Here is a 24,018-nt window from a genome sequence, read left to right as displayed (position 1 = left end):
CTATTCTGAGGCTGTGTGCATCCTTTCCACATCTACTGCCTAGGCTTTTCAACATTCGAAAGGTTTCAATGAAGATCCCCCTCCTTATCCTTCTAAATTCCAGTGAGTACAGACCCAGAGCCATCAAACAATCCTCCTATAATAACCCTTTTCATTCCTGAAATCATCCTTGTGAGCCACCTCTGGACCCTTTCCAGTGCCAGCACATCTTTTAGATGAGGAGCCCAAAACTGATCACAGTACCTCAAGGTGAGGTCTCACCAGTGCCTTATAAAGCCTTAGCATCACATCCCTGCTCTTGTATCTTAGATCTCTTGAAATGAATGCCAACATTGCATTTGCCGCCTTCGCTACAAACTCAACCTGCAAGTTAACTTCTAGGGTGTTCTGCACAAGGACTCCCAAGTCCCTTTGCATCTTAAGATTGTTGGATTTTCTCCCCCTTTAGAAAATAGTCTGTACATTTATTTCTACTGCCAAAGTGTATGACTATGCATTTTCCAATATTGTACTTCATTTGCTACTCTCCTGCCCATTCTCCTAATCTTGAGTCATTCTGCAGTCTCCTGCCCCTCCACTGATCTTGGTATCATTTGCAAACTTGTTAGCAAAGCCATCTATTCCATCATCTAAATCACTTATATACAGCATAAAAAGAAGGGGTCCCGACACTGACCCCGCAGAACACCACTAGTCACTGGCAGCCAACCAGACAAGGATCCTGCATGTGTGGATAACTAGAAAAATACAAGCAATTATAATGAAGTTAAATTACATGGAAAATAACAATAATACAGTCCAATCTAACCGTGTTAAAGGCTCTTGTGCTCAATTGTAAGATATTTTCTGCATTCCAACAGCTTTATGAAAACATTTTTCCTGCTCCAAATCAGGATTTTTTAAAAATTTAGATTTTCGTTGCCAAATTGGATAATGGACTCCAGGATAAACTATTGTACTTTCATCTTCTGTTTTAAAGGGAAGACCACTTATACCCTGCACGCTGACAGACAAGTTAATCTCAATCACTCAACTGAGTTTTAAAGGGAAGACCACTTATACTCTGCACACCGACAGACAAGTTAATCTCAATCACTCAACTGTCTTCCTTTTGCAGCAGTTGTCAGATAGCTTAATGAGTAATGTCAGTAGCTGTACTCACTGGATTTAATATTGTCAGAAAGTTGTGAGTTCAAACCCCGTTCCAGAGACTGAAATTTAATGGAAAATCTAAACACTCCAGCTGAGGTGGCCTCTTTTGGGTAAGGCGATGGGGTAGACATTATATTGACCCAGAATCAGTGACCCTCCCTGCCTCTGCATTATGCTGCTTGTTTCACTCTGGTGTGCTGGGTAATTTCCACCGGAAGCCTGGAAACAGTCTGTGGTGGATTGTGATTAAGGCCAGCACAGCTCAGACAAGTGTTTTTGTGGAGATATCTTGGCATTGAGCAAGATAAGTTCTGACCTTCCAGCATGAATATACAACAGATTATTCAAATAATAGAAGTGATAGTCATACAGTACAGAAATGGGTCCTTCATCTATTGTTGTTGCTGACCATTAAGCACCCTCTCCTCTGGTTTTCCATGGCTGCAGAGTTTGACTTTAAATGAAAGCTCGTACTTTTGGTTGAAATGAATGCATTATCTGTTTTGGCTTTCAGAATATGCCCAGGTGATAAAGATGTTGGGAAATGGCCGTTTGGAAGCCATGTGTTTTGATGGTGCAAAGAGGCTCTGTCATATTCGAGGGAAGCTGAGAAAGAAGGTGACGACCCTTTGATTTTTTTTTTGTTTCAGATCCCATCCCGTCAGGTAATAGCGCGGTTAATCAAGCTGAAAGTTAGAGGTATTGATAACCCTTTACACCAGCTAGTAGACTTTTGTCATTTATGCCAGTTACAACTTCACATTTAAGGACATTTAAATTGAATTATAAAATGCTTTTTCAGTTTTAAAGAGGAATCTCCCATGAAAGTTTCAAATCTTCCAAAATCACAATTTCCTTTTTCATAGACTAGTGCAGTGCAGTTTGAAAAATCTTGTCATACTGTATTGAAGTAGCAACTGATTCTTTTTGTCATTCAGCTTTTATTGCAGTGAATTGTACTTTAAGGTTCATTTTCAGTTTGGTTTAATTGTCATCCAACCATGCAGATTAAAAGAAACAGTTTCTCCATGGCCAAGGTGCAAAACACAGTACATACAGTCACAAAAAATGTTAGCACAAGCCCCAAGTGGCATAGCCTGAAGATTGGTGGTGTATGGGATGTCCTGGAGCCACATTTCTGCAAGTACGCAGCAGTGCTGCCTTTCACACTGGGCATGGGGTTTTGTCAGCCGCAGACAAAGCCAACCCAATTTGTCTTCCAGGAAGCGAATACTGGAGAGTAGTACAGATGGGAGAACCTGCCTGCAGGGGCCAGCCCCAAACCCAGCGAGGATTCCAATGCACCCACTGCACCTGTTTTTTCGGGTACCACCCCTGGTGCCTCTTCCCCAAGTGGCTGTAACAAGTGATGCCATGGCATGAGGGCCTGGTCCACACAACAACCAGGGCCGTGCAGCTCCCCTGCCGTTGGTCTCTCCAATGATCCAGACTTGCATTATTTTATATTACCAATGTCCAGCACGGTCTTGCAATCACAAGAAACATATTTAAGACACACATTTGCACCATTTATTGGACCTGGAGAGGCTGCTGTGACCAAACGTGCCACTATCTTTCTAGATTTTGTTTGCATTTCTGACTAGTTTTCTTTTGCGTGTAGCAACACTGGTTTCAATGCTTAGAACTTGTTATCATCTGTTCTTCCTGGTAGTGTTAAAAATATATTCCATCAGTTGTCCCATCGATCCATGTACAATGCTGCCTATTAGTTCTAGGCCAATGTAAAATCCTTCTATCCCAAAGCAAGTTCATTATAGAATTGTGTGATGTACACCTAAGGCTCTTGCACTTTGAATGCTTAAATGTTGTTTGTCATGAATTACCTCTTTGAATTGTGCAAATGTATCTGGATTTTGAAGGTAAAATATTAACTAAGTTGAGGAGTGACTCAAGTATTATCTGTTTCAGGTTTGGATAAATACATCAGACATTATATTGGTTGGATTGAGAGATTACCAGGTAAATTTTTCCCTCAATTATAAACCCTTTCCAAGGAAAGAATTATTGAATTTACGAATTTTATAGTGTGTATTATAGAATATACTGAATGTTCATTGAATTTCATTGAAAGTTTGACCTTCTACATACATGAAATTTTGGTTGCAAGTAGTTGGTGTTGTTCATTGTACTCAAAAGACATTTAATCCAATGTCAAAGTGTCAAAGATGACTTGTGGCAATCATTATGTTTTGCAATATAAGAATATAAATTAATTATTTTTGGGTAACAAGGAAAAGTTAGTTCATTAGAAATGTTGAGAGTTATTCATTAGAAATGTTCCTTGATTCTTTCAAGGAAATTGATGTACCTCTTGAGATCCCACTTCATCTCCACACTAGTGGATAATAATTTTTAATGAAGAAGAGCTTTGACTTTTTTTTAAGCCACCCTGCACCTTTTAAGGAATTTTCTTTGATCTCTTGCTCTTGTGCAAAAGATCCCCTTCTGGTCACTCAGCAGCTTTATTTTTGCATGGTATTTTTAATAGCATGTATCACTCCCGTTTTGGTTTTGTGTGTCATTTTCCCACTTTTATGAACCTCTCTGCAACAGGGTATAACTGGGTAGATTTCCAGCAATCCTTATTATGCTTTGGATGCCAGGATAAGGCCTATCTTCCAGTAATGTTCCCTGCTTTTGCTGATGAGCAAGAGGCAATGGTGCTGAATCCTGGTTCCAGCAGCATCCAACAGGCAGGTAGGCTCTTGGAGCAGTTTTCCTGAAGCCTAGATGAAGTTTGAATAGTAGTTGTGCACTTCATGAACTGGTACCAGTGAAAATAATTAACTCTTGTTATTGCATCTTCCACCAAACAACCTGTGTGTGCAGCTTACAGAAATCAGATCTGAAGCTTCATTGTTGCACAAGGTGCTTTAAAAGAGAATTGAAGTTGTTTGCTTAACTTTGCCTGAAAATGGTAATATTCTTGCATTGTTTGGTTGTCTGATACTTGCATTTTATTCAAAATAAATTATTTTCTTGTCACTTCTAAAGGATAACAAGGCTGATGTCATCTTGAAATACAATGCAGATGAAGCCAGAAGTTTGAAAGCATATGGTGAACTTCCAGAACATGGTATGGATTGCTTTTATAATTAAATTCTCACCATACCTAAATTTTCAAATTGAAATTGACCGTTTTCTTTTAAATCTCTCCTGATGACCTCAGCCAAAATCAATGAGACTGATACCTTTGGGCCTGGTGATGATGATGAAATCCAGTTTGATGATATTGGAGATGATGATGAAGATATTGATGATGTGAGTATGGGATATATGTTAATATTTCCAGGGAATGCTCCTAGTCTTGATGCCAACTTTGCTTTGCATGAAGTAGCAGCCAAATTCACTTAAATGTAGAAGCCAAGAGACTATTGCAATTTAATTGATAGTATAATGGTGGTGGGTGGTTTGCAAGCAGAAGAAATGGCAGCTAAATCTGACTTTGGTTAATTTGGATTGTCATAGTCATACTTTATCTATTGTATTTAACTTTGGCATCCACACCTTGAAAGAAGTGCATTTCAGATCTAAATAGCTGTGAAAGGGTGAAGTTAAGGATACATTAGGTTTGCTCCTTTCTAGAGAAGGAATAGACTCTGGTTCCTGTGCTGTCTTCATTCAACATGATGAAGAAATGAACTGATCTTGGCATCAGCTTCAATTTCTACCTGTCCCCTATAGTCCAAAAATTTGTGTAAATAGTTGTGAAGAATTCCAAAGATTCACTATGTTACGAGAGAAGAAACTCATTTCTCTTGATTCTTATCAATCCTTACTCTGAAAGTATGCCATCCGAGCTCTGGATAATCACAAGAGAAAATATCCTGTGTTGATCTCCCTTGGGTTCTTGTTCAGTAAGATCATTTTTCATTCTAAATTCCAATGATTGTTTGATTTCTTGGATGAAAACTGGGCAAAGGAAATCAAAGTTGTAGGCTGTTCTTCAGTTCTGGTCCCACCTATACATCTGCTTAAAACTGGTGGATTGGGACCAAATGGGTTGATTGGAAACAAACCCTACAGATGTCATTGATGCACTAACACTGTGTAATATTTGCTTCTGTGGTTAATAATATCTTTTATTTTTGTTACAGATCTAAATTGGGATTGAATTTGGATTCCAAACTTGTACCAAGCTTCCTTTTTGAAGTGAATTCCTTTTTTTTTGGATTGGACATGAACATTCTGTGTGGATGAGTTGATTTGTTAATGCTTAATGTATCTTAAAGTCATTCTGCAGCAATTTGTTTAAAAAATCTATGTTTTAGTGTATTTATATTCTTCAGTCAAAAGTACATGAAAGAATTTGGTGTGAAGTTTGTTAGGAAGTGCAATCCTTTCCAATAAAATGTTAAATCTCATAGATCTGGTTTCTGAGTCATGGATGAGTAGTAATACAACATAGCTTGTGTCAGTTTTCCATAGTGTTGCTTTGAGACATGGCTTGTCTGAGACTCTGAAACCAGTGTCAAAATTAAGTATGCTATTTTCTTGCACCATGAGTAATCATGAAGGGTATAGGGGAAAATAGTATTTACTTAATTTTCATCAAATTCTTGCTATTGTCAGTCTGAATTACAGGTCTAAATCCGTTAATTCATTCCTGCAAAAGTACATTTGTCAGTTAATTTAATTGGAAGAATATTCTTACTACTCCCATTCCTACATATTTCAAAAGGACAACAAAAATCAGGCATGTACTGGCAATCAAACATTACATTCTTTATTGAAAAATAGCATCAAATAGGTACCAGCATGGGGTTGTTTGCGTCTGAATTACTTTGCAAGTGTGTGTTCACACATGCATATACATACATAAATGTATATATAAGCCTATAGCATTAGCCATTTTAGACGTCAGTGCATTTAGTATTAGGAAAACACTAAAATCATTCTGCAGTTACCATGTGAACAACAGTTTTTTGCATTACAAAAAATGAAAACCTGTTTATAAAAGATGCAGGGGAAAGAAAAAGTTCAATTAATTTGGCACAAACTGAATTTGGCTGCATCATAACTTAAGTCCTTGGAGCTATCGGAGATGTATCTGCAGCATTTTCTCCAGGTAATAACCAATCATTTTGATTGAAGTGCTTTCTTAATTCCTTCCACTTCCATCTGCAAATTAAAAATCAGCTTTCTTAACATCCTTTAATTCAATTTCTCATAAATTGAAAAAGAATATTAGGTAAGTTTTGCCTTAACCTCTTCAAGACAGAAAATGCTCATTGGATATTGTGCATTGGGGTTAATTTGAGGGACTCTTATGTTCTGTGGAGATCAGGATAGACAGGTAGGGGAAAAAAATTAAAGTTGGTATGTGCAAAGGTATTCTCCTAAATGGAGAATTTATTTTCATGTTTGGTGCTCTTAATTATTTTACAGTAGACACCAAGGTGCTGATTTCAGGTGGTCAATGGAAATATGTGGAAACTTAATAAGGTGTGCCAGGTGCTAGAAAAATAAAGTATTATCACCAACAAAATCTAATCAGTTATGCCTGCAATGGACTATTATATATACTAATAGTCCAATTTAAGCTGCAAACCCTTGCAGTTACATTATCAGATCTGGGTAATATTCCATGTTACATCCATATACCATAGTTGCAAAAGATTGTATATAAACTTCAGTTTGCATCTCCGAAATAGTGAGGAAATGAATCAATGGCAGTAAATACAGAAAGCTTTCTTTTAGGGGAGGAGGTGCAAACAACTGCAATTTTAAGTCAGATCATTTAAGCATGAAAACATTTTGCAAAGTCATTATGAAAATTTACCCTTTTAGATCTTTGGCAATATGATATTGTACTGCAAAGGTTTGATAATAAGACAGGGAGGCATCCTAGCTTAGCACTGGGCCCATATGTTCCATGTTTTAACAAAACTAGAGCACCATCCTGTCACTGCTAAGTTTCTCTATTTTACTGATGGAAAGCCTCAGATGTTGCTAGATGTGGGAGAAAACCGTATAATGAAGAGTGCAATTGCAAAGATACTGGTTTGTAAACTTGCTCTTCAACCCTGTGGTCTATATATAGCAAATGGTATACTGAGCCATTAGGCTGGGAACTACTTTCTGCACTTATAAGGATCAAACAGATCAAAGAGGATGTGAAATCTGTTCAGTGTTAACCAAATTAGAAAATTTTATGTGCTATTTCCAAACAACAAAATGGTATTTTAGAGACTGTAGTGAACAGAACTATTGTCAAGGAATACTCTGTTCTCCTATGACAAGTGCTGTAGGATTTTTCTTTTGTCTCCCTGAGACTTAGTTTAAGGTCTCCTGAAAAAGATAGTTATGGCAACAGTGGTTCTGCTGCCAAGTCCCTGGGGATCTAATAACTATAACTTGGGAGTAAAGCAGAAACAAAGATGGATGATCAGTCTTTTTCCCAAGGTATGGGAGTCTGGTTTAAGGTGACTTGAACAACTTTATCCACAAGCGGAGTGGATACAGAGTGAACTGTCAGAGGAAGTTGTAGAGACAAGTACTTACAATACTTAAAAGATATTCAAACATACAAGGAGAGGAAATGGGTATGTAGGACTAGCTTGGTCAGCCTGGAGAAATTACGTCAAAGGGCCTATTTCTGTGCTGAAGATAAAGTACTGGCGATAGCAGGAGTTCTACAGAAAGGATGTGATTGCTGAATTTCCTGCATTTTCTCCAGTGCAATTACAATGGGAGACTGGCTCTGTTTTCTGGTCTAGCAGAGGAGGCTTGAAGGACATGAAGTGTACAGAATTTTAAGATGCACGGTTATGGTATATAAATAGAAAATCTTTCTTTGTGGCAGGATTCCTAGTCTCAATGTTCGTGACCTCAAGAAGTTGCAAAATATTTTGCAGCCTTTTTTTTTAAGGATCAACATTGAAAAAGATTAGCCAAATTACAAAGCAAAATCCCAGAAAGGTGTGTGTAATGATCAGGCAAATGCTTTTAGGTATTCTTAGAATTATGAATAATGTTCACCATATTATGTCTGTCATTCAGTATCGTAACTATTCTTTATTATCTCTACATGTGAAATGTTTGAGCTACTCATACTTTGATATATTTATGCTGCAAGCATATAATGAACCTTGATGATCCCACAGTGGTACTAATTAAAGACACAACTCACTTGTAATGAAATACGAATCTTCTTTTCTTCATCTAATTCATTCATTAACTGTGTAATCTCTTTTCTGCAAAAATGAAGAAGCAACATTTCAGTTTTGAAACAGTCAAAAGACGGGAAATAATGTTGAAGTTGAGAGGAAAGTGACCCAGTCTTCAGATTGGTGTCCAATATAAATTGTGGTTACAGTAACAAGTTTAAGCTAATGTACTAATCTAACAAACCCACTAACAGATGTACAATATTAGTTATGTTAACATTTTGCTGAATATCCACCACCATGCAATAACCAGAAAGGTCTAACACTAGTAAATATCCAGTTTTGAGACTTTAGATTTTTTTCTGTATTCATTGGTAAAATTTTAAGTTCATATAGATGATATGATATTGTGAACTGAGGGTATGGTGGAAAATGCTATCATTGATCAAAGTGGTCAGAAAAAACAGAATTAAAGACAAATAAAGGTTGGCTTATGATTTTTCTTTTGCAAAATAACATCAGTTCTGTATCAAAGCCCTAGATAAAAATTGGTGGGCAAACTTTATTTTTTTCGACTGCAACTCTTGAGCTGACAGTTGTACTTTGAAGAATTGTATGTGTCGTTATGGAGCTGGGAAATTTTTGTTCAATTTTTAGGGTAGTGATGCCTTTGGCTATCGGAAATTACAGCCAAGGCTATTTCCAGGAAATATTGCTTGGTGGTATACACTCGATTTGTCATTTGAGTAAACAGGCTACTAGATAATAGAGAAGATTAATTCTGGATTAAACCATCAGCAGGGCTTTTTATTTTCTTCTACTTAGCTTGTCCGTTCTTCTGACAACCTGACAGTTTTGAAGAAATATTGTCTGGATGTAAATAGCAAAGTAAAGGGAGCTTTTAAGATGAAGCAAGTATTGTGACAAAAGGCTGAAATTATAGAGCCATACTTGGAGAGCTACTTAGAGCCAGAACATTTATTCATGGGCAGAGCCATTTATTCAACCAATTTCCCCAAGTGTTCAAAGGGTATGGAAGAGAGGGAAATAAAATTTTAAGCTTAGACATCAATGTTCAAACAGCTACTATATCCAATGACTACAAATTTCAAAAAGGTACAATTAATGGTTTCCTGGGTTGCAAGTCTGCAGTTGGTACCCAACAGATAAAAGGCCACTTACTTATGCTGAGACTTCATCATTTCAATAAAACTTCTCAATTCCTTCACTTGTGCTTTCACTTCTTCAATTGGATCCTGATTCTTGTCACTCTTTGGCTTCAGATCAGTATTGTACTGTACCGGCAAGTTTGGCCTCTGTCCTCCCGCAGAGGTGAGATTGTGATGGAATGCATGGCCCATTGATGCATGTGCGTTACTTCCAGAGGGCAAAATTGCAACTCCTGGTTTTGGTGGCAACGCTTTGTCAGATGCCTAGGACAATTCAAGTATTAAAAAGTCAAACGAATACTGTATAATTTAATGAAATTGCTCAAGTTGCTACAGGAGATAATCTGCAATGAAACCACCTACAATATTTACAAAGGTATGGATAAAATTACAATCAGATCAAACATTTAACTGCAGAAACAGTTTGAAATTAATAGCATTCTCCTATTTTTGGGACATACCTTCCAAAAAACACTATTATGAAATGGTATTCTGGTCTTTCAGTGCAAGATCAGATGTCCAAATACAATTTGCTACCAACTCTTACTTCATAGCATTATATAGTGGAAATGGACATATTAAAACACCATCTAGAAAAATAAGGCAAATTTTTAAATAGATTTTACTGAATTCCAGTTTTTATCTTGGTCATTGAGAAGTTACACAAAAAGCACCATAGCAGGAATGAAATGGCTGAATTCAGTGAGAACTAAGCTGATGGTTTTCAATTGTATCTCTTCATTTCCAGTCTGTTATCAGTATATACTTGGGGGCATATTATAATAGCCAATATGTATATTGGATACTCTTTTAGCATCCTTGGACTATGCCATCATTTAATTAAAAATGGTAAGACATAGGAACAGAACTTGGTCTTTTGGCCCATCAAGCGCTCCGCCATTTGATTGTGGCTGATTTATTCTCCCTCTCAAGTCTATTCTCCTGCTGTCTCCCCATAACCTTTGACACCCTGATTAATCAAGAACCTATCAATTTCTGTCTTAAATATACTTGGCCTGTACAAGCCATCTGGCAATTAATTCCACAGATTCACCATCCTCTCGCTAAAGAATTTTTTCCCTCATTTCTGTTCTAAATGGGTATCCCTCAATTCTGAGAATCAGTCCTCTGGTTTTAGACTCCCCCACTATAGGAAACATCTTCTACACCTCCACTTTAAATATTTAATGTTTCAATGAGATTCGTCCCTCATTCTTCAAGACAAGTTGAGTACAGGTTCAGAGCCATGAAATACTCCCTTCCATTCCTGGAGTTTTGGTGAACCTCCTGTGAACCCTCTCCGATGGCAGCACATCTTTTCTTAGATAAGGGGCCCAAAACTGCTCACAGTACTTCCAAGTATGGTCTGACCAATACCTTATAAAACCTCTGCATTACATCTTTCCAAGTTCAAAGTAAATTTATTATGAAAGTACACATATGTCAACATATACAACCCTGCGATTCATTTTCTTGCAGACATACTCAATAAATCCATGCTAGAATAATAATTATAAAAGCAACAAAAGACATGAACTGTGCAAATGTTAAAAGTAGTAATAAATAAGCAATAAATGTAATCTCATGTTTTTGATGAATCCTTGAAAGTGCATTGGTAGGTTGTGGGAACATTTCATTGAAGAAGTGAAGTTATCCCCTTCTGGTGGTTAAGGGTAATAACTGTTCCTGAACCTGGTGGTGTGAGTCATAAGGCTCCTGCACCTTCTTCCTGATGGCAGCAGAAGAGAGCATGTTGTGGGGGTGATGATGGATGGTGCTTTCCTGCGACAATGTTTTGTCCGTATGTGCTCAATGGTGGGGAGGGCTTTACCCATGAGAGACTGGCCAGTACCCACTACTTTTTGTAGGATTTTCTGTTCAGGGACATTGGTGTTTCCATACTGGCTGCAATGCAGCCAGTCAATATACTCTCCGCTCGTTTGGCTAAGTTTTAGATGTCATGCCGAACCAGGAAGTAGAGGCACTGCCCTGCTTTCTTTGTAATTGCACTTGCATGCTGGGCCTGGGACAGGACCTCAGAAATAGCAACACTGAGGAATTTAAAGTTGCTGACCCTCTCCACCTCTGATCCTCCAATGAGGACTGGTTCATAGACCTTGGGTTTCCTCCACCTGAAGTCAATGATTAGCTCCAACTAATCAATAAGTTTCAGGAACTTGGCCTCGATGCTTTCTTGTGCAATTGGATCCTTGATTTCCACACTTGCTTTTGTAATCTAGTCCTCATGAAATGAATGCTAACATTGCTTTAGCCTTCTTACTGAACCAACCCGCAGAAGGACTCTCAAGTCCCCTTGCACTTCTGATTATTGAATGTTCTCCCCATTTAGAAAACAGTCCATGCCTTTATTCTTTCTGCCAAAGTGCATGACCATGCACTTCCCTACACTATGCCATCTGCCATTTCATTGCCTCTTTCCTCAGTCTAAGTCCTTCTGCAGACAATCTGTGTCTTCAACAGTACCTTTCCCTTTACTGAAGTCAAACAGATTGCAATCTGGTCTGTCATAATCTTTGCATTATTTATTTATATACTTAAGAAATCCAATCAAAATCTTGTACTATTATTACACCTTATTTAAAAAAAAATTGTCCAATCTGCATATTCTAGCCATCATTCTTTCGCTAATGCCCTTTTCCTCTTCAATTAACGTGAGTTTACTCTTATTTGCAGAGATTACAGCTTCAATCTCTAAACTCATTTCTCATCTTGTCACTGCATTCAAAATATCCTGTTCAGAGTTGCAAAATTCTCTTTTTAAGTTATCATTCTTTCTAGTTTTCTTTGATCTTGTGCTACCTCGCTCTAGTACCACCTGATCTGCTGTGCCAAATTCAGCTTAATTCCAACAATTGTTCTCTTTCCTATTTGATGAAATCTATTTCAAGAGTATACTTCCCTAAGTGGCCATCACACAAATTAGATTTCAATGATGAATAATCCAAGACAGAGTGAAAATTAAAGATCATACATCCATTGTTTTGGTGCAACCTCCATCAGGTTAATCAAATCCGGCATTTAAAAAATGCCTTCCATTATGTAAACAGATAAAAGCAAAAACTGCGAAGTTGAACATCCTGTAAACAATCACAATGTACGAGATGATATTATGGATGTTCTTCCTCCACTACGAGCAACCAGGAATATTGTGCCAATTCTGAGGTCTTCATTCTTCATCTTCAAACAGACTCCACTCCCCCCCCCCCACCCAACCAAAGGCCGTTTTGCTGCATTGAAAGTGATGGCATTTTTTTATTGGTGTCTGAGAGGTGCCAAGGTTAAGGTTGTTAGAGGATGTTAACTCTTGCTGATGCTGATAATAAAGCCTTTTCTTTTATATACTTGTGAAATAATAATGGCAAGAAGCTTCTCAGAGCTCAGACACACAAACAACATCTGCATTATGCAACTTGGCAACTAACGGCCTTGCTTCTGAAATGCAGTCACTGCAGACTCAATCAGGTTTACTACCACTGACTTAAATGAAGTGGAATTTGTTGTTTTGCAGCAAAATTATATAAATTACAAATATAAATAATGCAAAAAGGTTGTGCTCATGGACCATTCAGAAACCTGACGGCAGAGGGAATCATTGGAGAGTGGATCTTCAGGCTCCTACATCTGTTCCCCAATGGTAATAACAAGAATATAAGGTAAAGTAAACAGTTTCCTATTAATTCTGATGCTGAGCTCCACTCCTGAAAGTGTTGGAGGTAAGGTGCAGCATTAGGGTAAAATATATGAGGACAATTACATTGTAATATCAGACTGTGTTCCACGATCATATAACAGATTTGCCACAACTTTCACAAACAAGAGAAGATCTGCAGATGCTGGAAATCCAAGCAACATGATCATATAACAGATTTGCCACAACTTTCACAAATGAGAAAATCTGCAGTTGCTGGAAATCCAAGCAACACACACAAAATGCTGGAGGAACTCAGGAGGCCAGGCAGCATCAATGGAAAAGAGTACAGTCGACGTTTCGAGCTGAAACCCTTCAGAACGGTCTTGCCGAAGGGTCTTGGCCAGAAATGTTGACTGTACTCTTTTCCATAGATGCTGCCTGGCCTGCTGAGTTCTTCTAGAATTTTGTGTACGTTGCCACAATCTAAAACAGCACGATATAGCAGCTAGGACAGCCTTTGCTCCTCTTCCCCAGCTAATCACTCATTTTTCACTTAAAAGCTTTTACAGATTTATGAATTCTTGCAGTTCTCACGGAATCTATGAGGTGCCTTGTGTTGGTCCGTACTTTATACTGTTCACAGTGCATTCTTAGCTCCTCACTCCCAGTTTACAGTTACTGTGTTCTCTGCACTATTTACACTGTTAAGCTTCTCTCTCTCAGTTCACATTATCAGTGATATAATAAGATGATTTCTTTGGAAAAGTTCTTTTAGTCCACATTTTAACATTACCTATTTGTACAACTGAAAAAACAGCTCTAGTTAACTCACTGGTAACAAAGGGATGGGTCTGGGAGCTTTCTTTATGACATCTTTTACTTTTGCCGTGTTGGAATCAAATTCTGTTCTCCCTTGCTCTTCTCTTTCATCCTCTTGTGAAACTGGTGAGTCCAAGTAATCAGGGCTAGAAAGTGATGGCTGTAAGGGAAAGAAGAATAAAAAAAATTAAGCAATAGTTGCTCAGAGAAATCAGAATTGATCATAATTCAAAACAAATCTAATCAGAACATGAAGCCTGACTATTGAATATTTTCAGGTGTGTAACCTCTGTATTAACTTAATAATCTTTTGCAAATACTCTTTTTCCCTGCAATTTCTCTCTTAAGATAAACTACCTTTCCGAAATTTATCTTTCAAGTAGCTCCTTTCATATTATGGATTGAAAGTGCAAGTTCAAATGAAAATCTGCTTCTGCAGATTTGTTGCTGTGAAATGCAGCAACAACAATCTGTCAAATTGGAAGGCGAGATTTGTTAGCTCATGTGTAATGGAAACAAAACATGGCTTTTGTTCATATTTTTGAAGTCTATATTCAGCTCGATAGAGGGTGTGAAAATACAACATTGCAATTCATAATTGCAAGATTAGGTGCAAGATCTCAATGTTTTACTTCACACTTGTTTATATAGCATTATCAAGGTCAGCATTTAATACCCATGCCTCGTTACCATGAGAAAGTAGTCAACTGCAGAACAGTTTTTAGATTGTAACTTCTCAAGGCATTTACAAGTGTGGGATTGCAGTCGGATACAGACTAGTCTTGATTTGGCCTACAGGTTTCCTTTAAAGGACATTAATGACTGAAGTTGATTTTTAAGCACTGCATTCCAACATTTCATGGTCATGTTTACTGATACCAGCCTTTTATTACCAGATTAGGAACTGGCAAGGATCCAGGGTAGCACATCAGTTACCACGACACTATCACAGCTCAGAGCGTTGGGGTTCGGAGTTCAACTCCGACATCATCTGTAAGGAGTCCATATGTCCTCCCCATGGAATATATGGGTTTTCTGTGGGAGCTCCCGCTTCCTCCCACAGTCCAGACATACCGGTTAGGTTAACTGGTCATTGTAAAATATCCAGTGATTAGGCTGGGGTAAATCAGGGGTTGGTGGGCAGTGTGGCTTGAAGGGCTGGAATGTCCTAGTTCATGCTGTATTTCAATAAATAAACAATAAATTTCCATGGGTGTTCCATGCCTGAACGTCTCTGGTAGAGTCCATTTCTGATATCATATGTTTGCTGTCTTCAATCTTTGCAGTAGGAATTGTATTTCCAATCTCATGTGAGATCAATCAACCAGCCACAGGTGTGCCTAATGGTTTGGTTTCTGTGCAAGTTCCAGCTAACTTGCAATAATAACTCAAAAAAGGCGCAGGAGTTCCAGCCAGTGATGCAGAGAGATAAATTAATATTTTGGTCGAAAACCATCCATAAAATGGGGAATTATGGAAATTCAACAAAATCCCAGATTTCCCCTTCTCATTTAATGGAAAACCCATAGATTCTCCCTTTCCCCTATTGGTACACCCTCAAACCTCATTTACATTTAACTGCTGTTGTTTATTAAAGAGCAGTAACTCTGATCTTTAAGAAACAAAAAGCATAGATTAGCAAAAAAGAGTTTAGTCACCAGATAATTGAGATATTACAGAGAATAAAGAGCTTTTCAGAACCTAAGTGAGAATGTAGGAAGAAATCCAAAGAGATACAACAATAAAGAAGCTGAAATATTGTTATATAATACACAGAAAACCAGGATAACATCAGAAAATACAATCATCAGAAAAAGTCACAGCGGCCTCTCCGGGTCCATCAAATGATGCAAATGTTTATCTCACATGAATGATCTGGGTTCTTTAGAAGAGACTAAGATAAGTGTCCTCACTAAAAATAATGATAAAACAGTCAACAGAGTTAAAAACATTTGATTTGAGGGTAGATAAAAATCTAAATACCAAATGATCACTAATAAATGTAATGGGGAATTCATTATTCAGAGTTGAGAAACTGGAACTTGCTATGAGATAGTGGTTGAGGCAATTGGCACTGATGCATTTATGGTAAGCCATATAGCACCATTCAGTCCAGGTGAAGAGGCTTGAGCATTTCCTTCTACAAATGCTGAGTTCCTTCAGCAGCTCGCGTTATGCTCCACAGACAACAGAACTGTTAAATTGGCATTGGCCTTTGCTGATGCCAGACCAGCAGATTTTGCAGACTATTGGATGTTTTTTAATTCAACATTTCAGTAAACTCAGTAAGTTTCCAGAGAGTAGAGGACAAGGGCCTTCCCAAGTACTTGGAAATAGAGGCCAGGATGAATAAAATTTGTAAACATCGTCTGGTGAGATAAATGCTGATTCATTAGGATTTCTGAATGGCTTGAAAATAGATTATTGGAATTTTACTACTTATTTGGAGAAAAGGAGAGATGAACCAAGGTGAGACACCATTCCATAGAATGCAGCCTGCATAAGTGTGTTAGCTTAGTGCCTACTACCTGAACTGAAAAGTTCTATACAACCAGGTATAAGCTTAAACATACAGATGTAAAGACTTGTGATGGTGGGCGCCGTCCACTGGCTTTCGGTCTGGACGTCGTGGGATGGTTGAGTTTTTCAGTGGAAGCGACTACACTGTCAAAACTTGTTACATCTACAAGGCAAAAGAAAGCAATGCAATATGTTAGAAATGAATGTTTCAAACAATTTGTATAATGTTCAACAACCATATAGCTGTATAGCTCAAAGAATTCATCACATTTAATTTTGTTTTACTTTTGTAAGTAATAACGTGATGAAATAAAAAGCCAGTATTGTTACCTATCAACTCCCTCTCCAGAAACTTAATGCATTCTCCCACAGGAATAAACACCAGACCAAAAAGGGTCAATATACTGATTGGCCAAATCAGGTAGCAACAAACCATCTTTGTTCAGAATGTAAATTTCCACATTAAACTATTGTATCCAAATCGAGGAGCTAAAGAATTTGTAGATGTACAGTTACAAGAAAAAGTTTGTGAATCCTTTGCAATTATCTAGTTTTCTGCAATAAATACACATAATGTACCTAAACTAATAACACACAACAATCAATACTGAGTACAGCATTTAAACAATCACATTCTAAGTTCAAAACAGCGTGTGAACCTCTGATGCCTTCTACAAAAGCTATCTAGACTCAGGTGTTGTAATCAAAGAGATGAGATTGGAGGTGTGAGTTGTGGAAGTGCCCTGCCCTATAAAAAAGACTCAGAAAGTCAGGTTACTGACAGAGCCTGCTCTTCTCAAGAAAGATCTGTATATAATGCACCATGCCTCAATCAAAACAACTTTCAGAGGACCTTAGAAAAAGCTGGAAAAAGCTACAAAAGCATTTCTAAAGACCTGAGTGTTCATCAGTCCAAGTAAGAGAAATTGTCGACAAATGGAGGAAATTCAGTACTGTTGCTATTCTCCCTCGGAGTGGGCATCTTGCAGAGATCACACCAAGAGTACAGCATGCAATGCTGAAGGAGATGAAAGAACCCAAGGGTAACAGCAAAAGACCTGCAGGAATCTCTAGAACTTGTTAAGTCTCTGTTCATGTGTCCACTACAAGAAAAACACTGAACAAGAATGGTGTTCATGGAAGAACACCACAGAGGAAACCACTGTTCTCCAAATAAAAATATTGCTGTATGTCTCAAGTTTGCAAAAGACCAGCCGGATATTCCACAATGCTTCTGTGACAATGTTCTGTGGACAGATGAGATAAAAATTGAACTTTTTGGCAGAAACACACACCACTATGTTTGGAGGGAAAAGGGCACTGCCCACCAGCACCAAAAACAAAGCCTCATCCCAGCTGTGAAGCATGGTGGAATGAGCATCATGGTTTGGGGCTGCTTTGTTGCCTTATGCCTGGACAGCTTGCAATCGTTGAGGGAACAATGAATTCAAAGTTGTATCAAGATACTTTACAGGAGAATGTCAGGATAGCGGTCCATCACCTGAAGCTTAATAGAAATTGGATGATGCAACAAGACAATGATTCGAAACACAACAGTAAATCAACAATAGAATGCTTTAAAAAGAAGAAAATTCATGTGTGGAATGGCCAAGTCGAAGTCCAGACCTTAACCCAATTGAGATTTTATGGCATGAACTGAAGAGGGCTGTTCACACAAGGTACCCCAGAAATACTGATGAACTGAAACAGTTTTGTATGGATGAATGGTCTAAAATTCCTCCTTACCATTGTGCAAGTCTGATCAGCAGCTACAGGCAACGTTTGGTGGAGGTGGTTGTTGCTAAGTGAGGTCCTACCAATTATTAAATACAAGGGTTTACATACTTTTACCAGCCTGGACTGTGAATAATTAAACAATGTGTTCAATAGAGACTGTAAAGTACAATTGTTTGTGTGTTATTAGTTTAGGCAGATTGTGTTCGTCTATTGTTATGATTTAGAAGATCCAGCCACATTTTATGAGTAATTAATGCAGAAAATCAGATAATTGCAAAGAGTTTGCAAATATTTTCTTGTAAGTGTAATTTAGAATTGTTTAATGTCATTTCCTGTACACAAGTGTGCAGGAGAATGGAATGACTGTTACTTCGGATCCGATGCTGCACAAAAAATACACAAAAGATAAAGACCACAAAAATAACACAATAGATATAAATACACGAGATATCTTAAATATGTAAACTTATTGTATGTCCTCAAAGTGATGCTAGGCAATATATAAGGTGACTGATAGGAAACAGTAAGGCAGTGGTGGTGTTAGTGGCCAGAGGTGTTGATCAGCCTTATTAGTCAGGGAAAGTAAATGTTTTTGTTTGTACATTCTGCAAATGTCTGATAGTCAATTGTCACCCAACACATACAACCACACCCAAATTGCCTTTCTGTGGAATGATGTATTAAGCATGGTTGACGGTTTAGATGAAGAGTAAAAAGCAACAGATGCTGGACTTCTAAAGGAAAAACATAAAATGATGGGAACACTTACAATGCGCTGGAGGAACTCAGCAGGTCAGTCAGCATCAGTTGAAAAGATTAGTCGACTCGCATGGGACCCAGCTACGCCTGCCTCTTCGTTGGTTATGTGGAACAGTCTGTGCTCCAAACCTATTCTGGTACTGCTCCCCAACTTTTCCTTCGGTACATTGACGACTACATTGGTGCTGCTTCCTGCACCCATGCTGAGCTCGTCAATTTCATCGACTTTACTTCTAACTTCCACCCAGCCCTCAAATTCACTTGGTCTATCTCGGACACTTCTCTCCCCTTTCTCGATGTCTCGGTCTCCATCTCTGGAGACAGACTGTCCACTGACATCTTCTACAAGCCCACTGACTCTCATAACTACCTCGACTATACCTCTTCCCACCTTGCCACATGCAAAAATACCATTCCCTATTCCCAGTTCCTCCGTCTCCGCCGCATCTGCTCCAAGGATGAAGCTTTCCATTCCAGGACATCTCAGGTGTCCTCTTTCTTTAAGGATCGTGGTTTCCCTTCTACGGTGATCAATGATGCCCTCACCCGCATCTCCTCCATTTCCCACACTTCAGCCCTCACCCCATCTTCCCGCCACCACAACATGGACAGAGTTCCCCTTGTCCTCACCTACCACTCCACCAGCCTCTGGATCCAGCACATTATCCTCCACAACTTCCGCCACCTTCAACAGGACCCCACCACTGAGCACATTTTTCCCTCTCCACCCCTCTCTGCTTTCCGCAGGGATCATCCCTCCGCGACTCACTTATCCGCACGTCCATCCCCACGGATCTCCCACCCGGCACTTATCCCCGTAAGCGTAAGTGCTACACCTGTCCCTACACCTCCTCTCTAGCCACCATTCAGGGCCCCAAACAGTCCTTCCAGGTGAGGCAACACTTCACTTGCGAACCTGTTGGGGTCATCTATTGCATCCGGTGCGGCCTCCTCTACATTGGTGAAACCCGACGCAGATTGGGGGACCGCTTTGTCGAGCACCTCCACTCCGTCTGCCACAACAGACAGGATCTCCCGGTAGCCACCCACTTCAACTCTGCTTCCCATTCCCATTCAGATATGTCCATACATGGCCTCCTCTACTGCCATGATGAGGCTAAACTCAGGTTGGAGGAGCAACACCTCATATACCGTCTAGGTAGTCTCCAGCCCCTTGGTATGAACATAGAATTCTCCAACTTCCGGTAATTCCCTCCCCCTCCCTTCCTCTATCCCTATTTCACATCACCTCCCTCATAGTTCCATCTCCTTCTACTACTTCGCATTGTTCTCCTGCCAATCACCTCCCTGCTTCCCCTCCCCCACCCCTTCGTCTTTCAAATTACTGTTTTTTTCAACGACCAGCATTCTTCAAACCCTCCCCAAAGTTCTTCCTTCAGTCCTGACGAAGGGTTTCGGTCCAAAACGTCGACTAATCTTTTCAACTGATGCTGACTGACCTGCTGAGTTCCTCCAGCGCATTGTGAGTGTTCCTTTGACAACAGCATCTGCAGATTATTTTGTGTTCAGAAAATGATGGGAACACTTGAGATACAGAGTTAATCTTTCACAACATTGCTGGTTACCCTCTTCACAGAAGGTACTTGACCTGCTGAGTATACTTAGCATTCAAACACATACAAAATGCTGGAGGGACTCAACAGGGCAGGCAGCATCTATGAAAATGAATAAACAGTCAACATTTCTGACAAAACCCTTCATCAGGGCTCCAGCAGATTTTCTTGTGTTTGTTGATATCAGCGTAGGGTGCCATTCTGTTTTGAGTCCATTCCAGCTCTCTGTAAGAGCAATCCAGTTTTTCCACGTTACTTTTTCCCCTAAAATTCTCTTCAGTAAACTGCTCTTGAATCTATTTATTCCAGGACTGGACACTACTCCAGATGTTGCTGAACTAGTACTTACTGGATTCAGCTTGACTGACATGTAATCTTATTAATAAACTCAGGACCCCAGATAAGTCATCTCCTCCACTTCTCTTGTCAATTTTAAAAAATCATACACAGATGACACAATTCACATAATCCTTAACCCCTGGTTTATATCAACTCTCCCCATTCTTTTTACAGCAATGTAACATTTCACATTACTTAATATTATGTTTTATCTGCAAATTATGCTTTTAATTTTATTTATTTAGAGGTACAGCATGGTACCAGGCTGCCCACACTGCCCAATACATCCACGTGACTAATTAACCTACTAACCCTAACCGTATATATTTGGGATGTGGGAGAAAACCCATGCTGTCAAGGGGAGAATGTACAAACTCCTTACAGGTAGTGGTAGAAAATGAACCCAGGTCATTGACGTAAAACTTTACACTAACTGCTGCCCAGTTTAATGTCATCTAATGATCTGGAAAATGTGCCCTGTATACCCAAATTCAAATGATAAATATAAAGAAAAGCAGAGGTCTCAGTACCACCCCCTGAAGTGTCAATTAAAATAAAGCTTTTACTGTTATTTAGTTAATTTTTTTTCTATGCTGCAGCTGTGCTTTTAATTCCATGGCTTTCAATAGATTTGATAAGTCTATTGTATCACATTACACGGTGAGTTGCCTTTTCAAAGGCCACATATGTAACACGTCAACCATATTTCCTTAATTGATCCTTACTATTATTTCATCAAAACATTCCAGCAAGATAGCTGAACATGATTTGCTTTTACGAAATCCTTGCTGGCTTTCCCAAATCAATTCACATCTGTCCAAATTAATGTTAATTCTGTCCCTGATAAATGCTCTATAATAGTCACGTTTTAAGAATATACTGTGTTTCATGCATTAAGTATGTATTGACATCTGCGTTATGGCTTCTTTAAATACAACTGGGGAAGGAGGTTATATGACTCAAGTTAATTAAGGCATTAATTAACAGCAAATAAGCATCCCCCTTCTCATAGGGCAAATTCATCAGTCAAATATTATAGAGAGCTCTCATTTTGTTTTTGCAAAGTATCTTATATATTTTATTTAGTGTAGTCTCAATATAGTGCAGGGGGTTTAGGGAAAGCATTATTTGATCCTTGTTTTGTTTAACCTCAGTAGATGTTCACGGTATATTCAATGGGGAGAATGTAAGGACCAAGCAGATACCAATGTGTTACAGATAATGAAACTCAATGCTTCAGAGTCATTACAAAATAACCTAGACTGAACCCAAAATAATGTAAACTGACACAGCGCATGAGGTGTCGCTGTTATTTGGGGAAACAAAGAATTTGGTATTGTTCGCTTCACAGTAGAGAAGTCAGAATAGAGGTTTTCAAAATGATGAAGGGTTCTGAAATAGAGAGTCAGTAATTTTCCTCTTTTGCAGATGATCACAAGGAAATATAATGGGCAAACTATAAATAACCATATTATAGCTATATGGACAGGAAAGGAATGGAGGGTTATGGGCTGAGTGCAGGTCGGTGGGACTAGGTGAGAGCAAGAGTTCGGCACGGACTAGAAGGGCCGAGATGGCCTGTTTCCGTGCTGTAATTGTTATATGGTTATAAAGAAACTAACAAATTCTACACCCCTCCCCCCTCCAACGTGAAGGCTTCAAAGTCTGAAAATCATCACCTGAAAAGATGATTTAGGAACATCCTAAAAGCAAATTAATACATCTTTGAAGAAGACTGAATCAAAATCATAAAGAGGTAGACTGTGAGATCAAGAGTCCATCTTATCTTACTAGGCAACCATTCAACAGTCTTGTAACAGTGGGATAGAAGCTGCCTACTATCATCCTGGTACCTAAGAAAAACAAGGTAAGGTGCCTTAATGTCTACCACCCAGTGGCTCTGACGCCCATCATTGTGAAGTTTTAAGAGGCTAGTCATGGCATACAGTAACTCCAGTCTTCCAGACACCTTTGACCTGCCGCAGAAACAGGTCTACAGCGGATGCTGTAACTACCTAACAGGCCACAATCAGCAAAGATAAGCAGCAACACTTCTGCCACAATTATTCAAAACAATGATGCTCCACAAGGTTGCATCCTCGGCCCCTACTCCACTTCCTGTATACACAAGACTGCGTGGCCAGATTCTGATGTAACTCCATCTACAGGTTTGTGGATGATACCATTGTAGTGGGCCGCTTCTCAAATAACGATGAGTCAGAGTACAGGAAGAAGATAGAAAGCTTAGAAACATGGTGTCATGGCAACAGTCCTTCCCTCAATGATAGCAAAAAAAAGTGCACATGCTCCTGTCTACATAACTAGTGTTGCGGTTGAGAGGGTTGACAGCTTCAGTTCCAAAATCTGAACATCATCAACAACCTGCCCTAGTCCAGCCAGATTGACACCATGGCCAAGAAAGCTCACCAATGCCTCTACTTTCTCAGAAGGCTAACAAAATTTTACATGTCCCTTTTGACCCTTACCAATTTTCATCAATGCTCTATAGAAAGCATCCTATCCTGATGGATGGCATCTGCTCTAGATGTGCCTGCAAAAAACTGTAGAGAGTGTGGACACAGGTGCAGCACATCATGGAAACCAGACTCCTCTCAATAAATTCTGTCTATACTTCTTACAGCCTCAGTAAAGCAGCCAGCATAATCAAAGACAACACCCATCCCCAGACATTCTCTCTTCTGGTCTATGTCAAATTATTAATTTGCCTAGTCCCATCGACCTGCATCTGGACTATATCCCTCCATACCCCTGCCATCCATATGCTGATCCAAATTTCTCATAAACGTTGAAATCAAACCCACATCCACCACTTCCACTGCGGCTTGTTCTCTCACCACCCTCTGAGTGAAGCAGTTCATCATGTTGCCCTTAAGCACCATGCACCCTTTAACAATGACCTCTAGTTCTAGCCTTACCCAACCTCAGTGGAAAAAGCCTAGTTACATTTACCCTATCTATACCCCTTATAATTTTGAACATCCCTCATTCTCCTACATTTTCGAGAATAAGGTCCTAACTTATTCAACCTTTCTCTATAACTTAGGTCCTCAAGTCTTGGCAACAACCTCATGAAGCTTTTGTAAATGTTACGGTAACTTCCTTATAAAAGGTAGAAGATGCAAAAGCCTAAATTACATGCATCTGTG

The 24,018-nt window shown here is 39.0% G+C and overlaps 2 protein-coding genes across 2 annotated transcripts in view; one reads left to right on the top strand and one right to left on the bottom strand.

Moving 5' to 3' along the window:
- Positions 1-8,316, top strand: part of LOC140199140 (eukaryotic translation initiation factor 1A, X-chromosomal) — a 31,336-nt gene extending 23,020 nt beyond the window's left edge. The window contains exons 3-7 of the mRNA XM_072260726.1: positions 1,667-1,770; positions 3,082-3,132; positions 4,168-4,249; positions 4,343-4,434; positions 5,271-8,316. Coding sequence (XP_072116827.1) covers positions 1,667-1,770; positions 3,082-3,132; positions 4,168-4,249; positions 4,343-4,434; positions 5,271-5,276 — 335 coding nt within the window. The 3' untranslated portion in view covers positions 5,277-8,316. The remainder of the gene's footprint in view (positions 1-1,666; positions 1,771-3,081; positions 3,133-4,167; positions 4,250-4,342; positions 4,435-5,270) is intronic.
- Positions 5,878-24,018, bottom strand: part of sh3kbp1 (SH3-domain kinase binding protein 1) — a 245,343-nt gene continuing 227,202 nt past the window's right edge. Inside the window, exons 14-18 of the mRNA XM_072260725.1 lie at positions 16,496-16,605; positions 13,936-14,082; positions 9,465-9,715; positions 8,306-8,369; positions 5,878-6,294 (exon numbers count right to left, since the gene is read on the bottom strand). Coding sequence (XP_072116826.1) covers positions 6,253-6,294; positions 8,306-8,369; positions 9,465-9,715; positions 13,936-14,082; positions 16,496-16,605 — 614 coding nt within the window. The 3' untranslated portion in view covers positions 5,878-6,252. The remainder of the gene's footprint in view (positions 6,295-8,305; positions 8,370-9,464; positions 9,716-13,935; positions 14,083-16,495; positions 16,606-24,018) is intronic.

Source organism: Mobula birostris, chromosome 6 (assembly GCF_030028105.1).
Source record: "Mobula birostris isolate sMobBir1 chromosome 6, sMobBir1.hap1, whole genome shotgun sequence".
Classification (NCBI taxonomy): Eukaryota; Metazoa; Chordata; class Chondrichthyes; order Myliobatiformes; family Myliobatidae; genus Mobula; species Mobula birostris.
Note: the sequence above shows the minus strand (reverse complement) of the source record. Positions and strands in the feature narration are given on the sequence as shown.